The sequence below is a fragment of the Oxyura jamaicensis genome, chromosome 24, assembly GCF_011077185.1.
Source record: "Oxyura jamaicensis isolate SHBP4307 breed ruddy duck chromosome 24, BPBGC_Ojam_1.0, whole genome shotgun sequence".
Taxonomy (NCBI): domain Eukaryota; kingdom Metazoa; phylum Chordata; class Aves; order Anseriformes; family Anatidae; genus Oxyura; species Oxyura jamaicensis.
Window position 1 is genome coordinate 5173478 of NC_048916.1, and position 8681 is coordinate 5182158.

Here is an 8681-nt window from a genome sequence, read left to right on the forward strand (position 1 = left end):
GAACGGCTCCTCGCCTCCTCAAACAGCAGGGCCAGGAACGCAGGGGCTGTGGGATGAGGTATCCTCACCCCATGTACCCCAAAAGAGCACCCGGCTCGAGGCATCAGGAGGCATGATGGCAGCACAACCTCGTCAGGAGCCCCTGCAAGCTCCACCTCAGATCCTCACCTGCTCAGCATCTGCTCCAAGCCCATGCTGCTGCTGCTGGGCAGACTCCACCTTTTTTTTTTAAAAAAAAAAAAACACAATTAAGTGTTATATTCACTGCCAGAAATGCAATAGTTGACTACTGAAAGGCGCTCTCTGCATCTCTGCATGCAGTATGTCTTTCCATCCTCTCTTGCTTTCCCACCAGAACCAGCTGCAGCTAGCTACAGAGCAGTGAGAAATCCTAGAGGCTAATTCCTTTTTCAGTGCATTAAATAATACAGGACAAAAAATCATACATGAAAAACGTTCCCTTACAGTCTTCTGAATCCCGGCACTTGCCAGCCAACATACAGACAGTTAAATACACCGAGTTCTGCAAGCAGAGCGTGCCAGTCACTTTCAGATGGCACACACAGCATGCCACAAGTGACCAGAAAACCGTGGCGGAGTCACACGTGGCCACGAATGATCTGGAGCAGTGACCACCACACTACAGCAGACTGCCCAGGAGCACCAGTCTTTAAAGGGTCTGCACTTCTTACTCCAGGCACAAACGCCGCTTTTACATTTTTAACAAGCTAGATGTCTGTCAGCCTTGAGAGGGTAAAAAAAAATCCATGTTTTCCTGGATTTATGTATTATAGAAAGTACTTAAAAGAAAATACTTTGATCTGATTAGTGGTTTTTAAAGAGCTCAACACATCTGATTAGTGGGGTCTTGAGAGAGCCCTGAGCATCGACAAGACAAAGGACAGCCTCGCACCCAGGTATCAGCCACCAGATTATGGGGGCTACACAGCCCAACTTCCTGGTCATATATCTGTACCTGAGCTCTTCACACTGGAGTTAAAAGTGCATATTTCTGGGGCTATGTGCTACAATCAGAGGGAAGAACATGGCACAAAATCCTCATCTTCAGCCCAGGGGAGGCTCTGTACTTTGCATTCGGTCTCCGGCCTCCTGAGAGCAGCCTCAGTTATCACAGAGCTGCCTGGGACTCCTTGGAGGCCAGGCCTCTGAGCTCCACCATTTCACCCCCAGCCAACATCCTGTCGAAACACCAAACCCAAGATATTTCACGGCACAAATATTCCTGCACGAACAGCCAACTCCAGCGCAGGCCTGCTCTCCGAGCCACAGCCACCGGGCCCGCAGCAGACGGCAGCGCTGGCCTGGAGACAGCCAAGAGCTGCAGCCACCTCCACAGTTGTAACCCCGGTGTCCCCTCCATGGGTGGCAGCAAGTGACATTGTGGGTGACATGTACCGGGGGCAGCCCAACCCTGCTGCCAGAGGGGACCGGGCACTGCCAGCAGCTCACACCGCAGAAGGCCCCACCATGATGCACCAAGAGCCATGGCTTCGGTCCCCTTCCCATCAACAGAATCCCAAAACGTGGCATCTTGGCCCTTGGCACCCAAGCCAAGCACCCAAGAAACACGGCACAGTTGCCAAGAAGCAGAATCAGATTTTTGCCAGCTTCGAGAAATCTATCCACCCTTTAAAAAATAATTACTACCAGCTAAACAACGCACTTGTACTTTCATCCACAAAAGCAAGTCCGCAGAGTTAGCCTTCTGTACAACTCTACAATTCTATAAGCTCTGAAAGCAAAGAAGCTGACAGGAATAAGAAGTTTACTTCCTCATTGTGCAGTAATCTGGAAGGTTACCTTTGCCCATAAACTGATTTTCCAGATAGTGGTCCAATTCGATGCAAAGAAAACTAAAATGAATATGAATTTAAGCCAATTATGCTAAATCTTATCTGAGTTCCGTAATTATCACCTAAACCAGCAATTGAAAGCCAAATTAAAGAGAAATAATTTACATTCCTCTCTCCAACAACATTTAAATGATAATGAATTTCTTCTTGGGTAATAAGCAGTTAGTTAGTTAGTGTTCATATGCGGGAGCCTGGCAAGGAAACCTTTCTTGTGGGCAGCTTTGGAGCTTGTTCTTTTCTTTAAGATGTTCTAATTTAAATGCAGATGTAGACTTCACACTAATGGGCTTTGTTTATAAAAAAAAGTCCTAGCTGCATTAGAAGGAAGTGACAGAAGGAGGACTCGCATGCACCACTTCAGTTTCACATTGTCACATCTTTTTGGACAGAAGTGTGTGTGTGCGCTCTCCAAAATATGCAGTCAGAGCACTAACCACCCCCAGAGGGCTTCCCTAGTTCACGGCATAATGCAAGTGTCTCCAACTTTTTCTCTTTAAATTCCAGTATTTTTTTTCCAAGTCATTCTTCATGCATTTCCTTCCCCTTCAGGGATATGCACGGTCATTTCCAGTAGGCATTAAGTGTTGGTAGCTTTTTCCTGTGGATATTAGTAAGTCTTTGCACCGGAGCTAGAGAAGGGTACGAAATCCTGCTGAGCCAGCATTCCTTTGAGACTGTTGTCAGAAAGACAACAGCTAAATACCGACTAGCTTCCCAAAACCGTTTGCATTTCCACGTTACATGGAGAGGGCTTATGACATCCCCTGCCTAACCCCATTTTCTCCTCTGCGGACACATTCGTTTTGTTAACAGTTTGTTTTCCAAAGCATGCAAGCTGAACGAGCAAAGTATCTTGTGCTATTTCCTAAACATCCAGTCTACATCCTGAGTAATTACTTCTCCTCAGCCTTTCACCTACCCCCACCCTCCCGCTTACATAACTGCATTCTCACGTGGAAACATTCGCAATGGGCTGACCTTATTTAGAAAATAACTTCTGAATTTTCCCTCGTAACAGGCTGTGTTAACATCCTCAGTATAGCTGATTCCGTGGTGAAAACGAGGTTCTCCACCCTAATTCATCCTCTCCCAAGGAACAGAGGATTCCTCTCCCAGGCTACTTCCAGCAAGCTATTTTTCTGCCCTGCTGCATGAAGTATAAATAATCTATTTACAAAACTGCAAGAAAGCTGCTGCTCTGAGTAATTTATGTAGTGGGGCAAACTGGCAAATGACAGCTCCTCTCTGCAAGTAAGAGATCTGGAGAAATAAAAGCTTTCTGTAGTAGAAACAAAAAAAGGACAACCACGGGGTCTCTAAATTAAACTGCAGTCAAGAGTTGAGGCAAGTTGGGCACAGTCAGAGTAGTGCCGCAGCACTGTCAGTCAGTGGAACCGTAACATCACAGGAAAAAGATCTGCATGCTCAACCAGTTTCTGTTACCATTCTTGAAAAACTCAAGAAATTCACAGTATTTCGGGGGGCACAGAAGTCCCATTTACCACCGTGGGCAGCACAGCAAGCTACTCAGGGCTAAGCTTGGGCACGTTTCTCCTTTGGATACAGACCTGTTAATTGTCCTCTACAGAATTCCTTTTACCGCACTGCTTCAGCTACAGAGGCTGCAAACTTCACCTCTGGGTGACTTTTTATTTATTTTAAAGTGACAAGTCTTATGTGCCTCCTGCATTAGGCAGCACTGTGAATCCATAAAGAATACGAGCCAACAGTTTCCGAAATGTTTGTGCTCCTCAAGAAAACCTGCTGTTTACTGAATGACTTACCTTTGGCTTTTGGCAAACATACAGCAGAATATTAAGAATGCTTAACTCTTGAAACACCACTTGCTTCCAAGGCCAAGCCCTGCCGATGTTACCGGTTTGGCTTACCAGATGCCCAAATCTACAGTCTGGTTTTAGAGGGCACACTGCCAGCAGCAAGGGCAACCAAAACAAGCTCCCAAACCATCAGTGCTCGGAAGAATAACGCAGAGCCCCCACCAAACAAAAGCTCTACTCGGAAGTCACCAAGTTGAATCATATCTGCTTGCCTACTCGGTCTATAAACAGAAACAAGAAGTTACCACATGTACTTAATTAGTCAGGAAACGCACGCATGGCTTTAGAAGCGCCCTCCACAGTGCTAATTTTTAAATAGAAATGCAAGTGGGCTAAAGCAGAATTTGAATAGCATCTGTAAAGCCGTCCTGATGTAACGAGCGGGCAGGTTCCCTTCGCTAAAATCGCAGTGTGAGTTTGTGCAAGCTCATGGCAATTTCAGGTGAAGGCCTGCACATCAAAACCGCGCTGCTGCAGAGCCAGCGCGGCCGTTACAGTCCCAGGAAAAGAAAGCAAGCCATCGAGCGCTGATAGCGTTGGAAGTCGTGCTAACTGTGATGTTAGCCACAACGGGAGGACGCTTTCAGCCCAGTGACAGTTCAGGTATTACACAGGAGAGCTGTATTCACTTCTAACAGCCCTATGGTTGCAACAAGGCTAAAATTGAAGGAACAAAGACTCACCCACATCCGTGAGCGCTGCGAGCGCTCACATGAGCCTCTTCTAGCCCTGCTCTCAGCACCTCTGCCTCTCTGCTCTAGTTTCAGCATCAGAGGGTAACACATCCAGGCCTCTGTCCTGCTCCCTACAAATCCACCCTTAAACGTTCAATATGCAAACGCAATCTTATTTGTACTTCTGGGTTTTAAACTAAGCCTGCCTTAAGCAAACGCCAAACAGCATCCATATTATACTCCCACACAGCCTACCCTGAACACACACAACACAGTGTACCGAAACACTCGACACTATGACACGCATCTTGCGGCTATTACGAGCTCTTAGGGCAGCACAAGCAGCTCCAGGACACGGTCTCTGCAGCCGTGCTCCAGTTCTGCCTTCGTCCACCATGGAGAATCGCTGAGGAGTTTAAGAGGAAATGCACACAGAGAGGCAGCAATACTAAAAATAAAAGGTCGATGCTCAAGTGATCAAGACAATGATCCTACAATCTAAGGAGACTTCACTCATTTTTAACGCTGGTGTGCTTGCTAGCAGCAAACACCTGCACAGCTTGCACACTAGTTATGCAAACGTCAAAATAGTGCATTTTCTTTACAGCAAGAGACCTCTGGGGGAGGAAAACAACGGCATACACAACAGGAAACAAACTGAATGCTAAATCTGGAAGACAGGAAGACAGAAACTTCAAGGACAACGGGGAAAAATGTCAGAAAGTCAAGAAAAAACGATTATTCAGTACACCAAATTAGATTTTTACAGGCATGTTTTCAAAACACTGCAGACTAACATTAGCAGTAAGCTTGCATAAGATCAAGAGCAAACCAGCTTTTTTATATACACATCAGCACACACACACACTGCCATGAGTATATTTCCAATGAATACCAGATTCAAGTTATATTTGTTTGCTCTGCAGGCTGCTGACACTCTTCCAGAAAGTTTCTCCCACGCTTTGGGTATTTGAACCCATTCATTCTTACAAACCAAAAAAAAAAAAGTTTTCCTTCAACCCCTAACAAGGTGAGAAAACCTGTCAAGTTATTCACTTCATGGCAATCATTTTAAATCTCAAGGTGCATTTATAGCAAAATTTCTGGTAACTCAATTTAAGCAGAACCAAGTGAATAGCACTTCAAGTCACCAGGTTCCAGAAGCCCACACAAGCAAGCAGCCTGATGCTGGAAGCGCTGTAATTATCGGATTCCTAGCTGAAGCAGCAGTCTCATCCTTGGTGCAGAGGTCTCTCTTGAATCAGCCTATGATTCATATGCACAGAGTACCCTAACCTCTTCCTTTCCTACAACAAAATTAGAGAATTGAGAAAGTTGCCGTACTCATTACCAGCACCGGCAGCAGGGTGCCTCGCCCTTTGTGCCAAAACAGTAGCTGCTAATTCCTGGGCTGAGCAAAAAGCAAAGGAAGATGGAACAAGGCTAGCTGGGATGTGATTCTGATTTCATGCTTATGTTGGTAAGTCTCACCACAGTTGCTTCCCTGGTAAGCTGTTTATTCACAAACAGTACAGTCAGAAATTCCCGAAAGCCCCCCGTCACCTCTGTCAGCATGCATCCTCTACTGGAAGCCTGTTTAAGCTCATTGATTCGGATCCCCACCCTCCTTTTTTCAATTAGTTTGACTACAAACTGGAAAAGGAGTTTTCCCAGGGTGATTTAACTCTTCAGAAATATTGCTCCTTGCTTCTCTCTGAAATAAGAAGGGACAGGGGGTGAGATGTTGGACTTACTGACACGGCTATCTATCAGTTGCTCATCAGATGTCCCTTATTTACTATCACAACACACACAGCTAACCAGAACAAAGCTCACAGACAAGGGTTTCATATACCCTCTTCACCTACTTCTGGAGGCAATAGTCAATGTTCCAGAAAACAACATCACCCGTATTGCTCCCTTGTAATATACAAATCCTAAGTGATAAATGCTCCTTAAAATATTTCGGGAACAACCTGTTGCACTGTGAAATCATCGTCTTAAGCGATAATCTGTGCTGTCATTATCTCAAAGGACAATCCAATAGAATGACCAGTTCCAGCAGAAGACCCAGAGATCGATTTTAATTGGTTTAATCAATTCATTCACAGTAAAAAAAGTGCTTTTCATACTGTAGCTCACTTGGATCTGAGTGAAAGCACAAAACCCCTCCACAATTTTCTAAGTATTGCCTCATCCCCAAGACATGGCAGGCTAACGAAGTCTTCCCCCGTACTTGTTATATCCATGACCTTCTATAATACTTGATGAAAATTCCACCTCGCACCATCGCCCCCAGACTCACCCAAACTTGCAACAAACGCGTGAGGAGCCAGTTGTGTCTACAGAAACCACATTCCCCCCAAAAGGGGAAAAAGAAACACCCGCCTAACACACGCCTCACTCTTGAGTTTGCACATTACGCCAAACCTAGTTCCTGAAGGCCTCATACAGAGAGCTCAGCTTCTTTTAAAAGACACCCAGATACCGCACAAAGTGCTGTATTTACACTCCCAAACCCTGCCTCAAACAAACTAAGAGGAAGTCAGATCTCACAAAGCGACGCTAAGCAACAATGCAGAGACATATATATATTTCTTGATTCATCCCTGAACAGTGGCAGTCAGAAACAAGGCAGCATTAACAATGACTTCCACACCCACCATCACGGGCTGCTGGAGTTCAGCATTATGGAACAAGCTACAGGGAGTTCAACGCTATACCAGAAACATGTGCCAGCACTTCTTTTTTCTCTCCCCCCCACCCCCCCAAAGTAATTCAAGCAAGTAGTTGCCAGGGCGTTAACCACATTCTCCCCAGGGCAATTATGTTCAGCTACTGGGTTGTTTTCACTTTCTTCTACTGTTTTTTTTTTTTAATCCGATGCCTACTGCAAAATCCTGCAATGAGTTTAAAATTACAAGCGCATGCTTTGTATCTGTGTCCATTACAGCCGGCTGCCAAGAGTTCGGCAAACACGTTGCATCGGCGTTTCCCAGAGCTTTTGCCTTCTCTGAAGTCACCCAAGCCTTCCTTTCCTTAAAGCTGAAGGAAAGCATCAGCTTTCTGAGTGCAGTGCTCATCCAATTCACGCTGTTTTGAACCAAGTGAAGCTTCTTTCCAGGTACAGTTGCAGTCTCCTTCTCCACCTACCCTTTGCAGTAAGCACTGTTCACCTTTAAGATCTGACTTCGGAACACCACCAGAAAAACGCATTCGTGCCCTGATCTACCTTAAACAGCAAGTTTTTAACGTATGAAGGTTTGGGGGTTTTGGTGCAATGTCTTATTGACAATCTGAGGTTGTTTTACTTCCTCCCCCCTCCCTTGGAAACAGTTTCTAGAGAAAGGAAAAATCCCAACAAAGCCTAAAGATGTTTCTTTGCAACATATAACAAATGTATTCTCCTAAAATGGCCAGAAAGGTTATTCTGAACCTTATCATCCTCTCTCATAAGAGATTCTCTATGTGAGAATGAAAATAAGTGCACAGCCTTCGCACAGCACGCTTGGTTGTTCACATTAACCCAGCATACCTGAACCAGACAACAGCTGAGGCTACGCAGGCCCTGATCACTTCCTCCACACTCTGATTTCGACGTAGCCAAGCATATTTTACTTCAAACTCCACACTCAGCCTTAAATTTGTTCCAAGTCTGCTCTGACGTGCAGGCAACATGCCATTCAGCAGACCTTCAAGCCCTGGCTCCCTGAAGCGCATTCACACCACGGATATTTGAAAACCACGTCCCCGTTACCTAGGTTGAGAGTTCTCCTCGTACATGCGCTCCTTCCCTTCCTTGAAGAGGCTGATGGTCTGCTTGGTTTTCTTCATCAGGTTCTCCATGAACACCCGGAAATACTCGTTCTCTCCCAAGGTCTCCATCTTCCCCTCGTAGCGCGACAGGATGGTCCGGAGGTGCTGGTAGGTGTCAGGCAGCAGGTCGAGGATGTAGGGCGGGCTGTTCTTCAGCGCCAGCTTCGGGTTCTGGCACAAACGCACCACCTGCGGTTAATCCAGAACACTCATTTGTAACACTCAGAAAGCAAGCAGCGATCGGCCGCTGGAAGACAGCTCGGGGTTACTTCCCAACGCAAAACGCCCCAACCTTCGCCCCCAACACGCCGCGTTTGCTTGGGAACCCGGCCACCATAAAATCCACAGAGCAAAGCCCCCAGCTCCATATAGCCCCGCGTCGTGAGGCTGCTTTTCACCCCACCTTCCTCTTAAAACACAAATTCAAGGAAATTGAGTGGATCGGCATTGCGCTGGCAAGGACGTAGCTTGCCACCGGT

The 8681-nt window shown here is 46.1% G+C and overlaps 1 protein-coding gene across 1 annotated transcript in view; it reads right to left on the reverse strand.

Moving 5' to 3' along the window:
• Nucleotides 1-8415, reverse strand: part of CBL (Cbl proto-oncogene) — a 28736-nt gene extending 20321 nt beyond the window's left edge. Inside the window, exon 1 of the mRNA XM_035345964.1 lies at nt 8144-8415. Within this exon, the coding sequence (XP_035201855.1) occupies nt 8144-8271 (128 nt within the window). The 5' untranslated portion in view covers nt 8272-8415. The remainder of the gene's footprint in view (nt 1-8143) is intronic.
• Nucleotides 8416-8681: the final 266 nt, after the last annotated feature.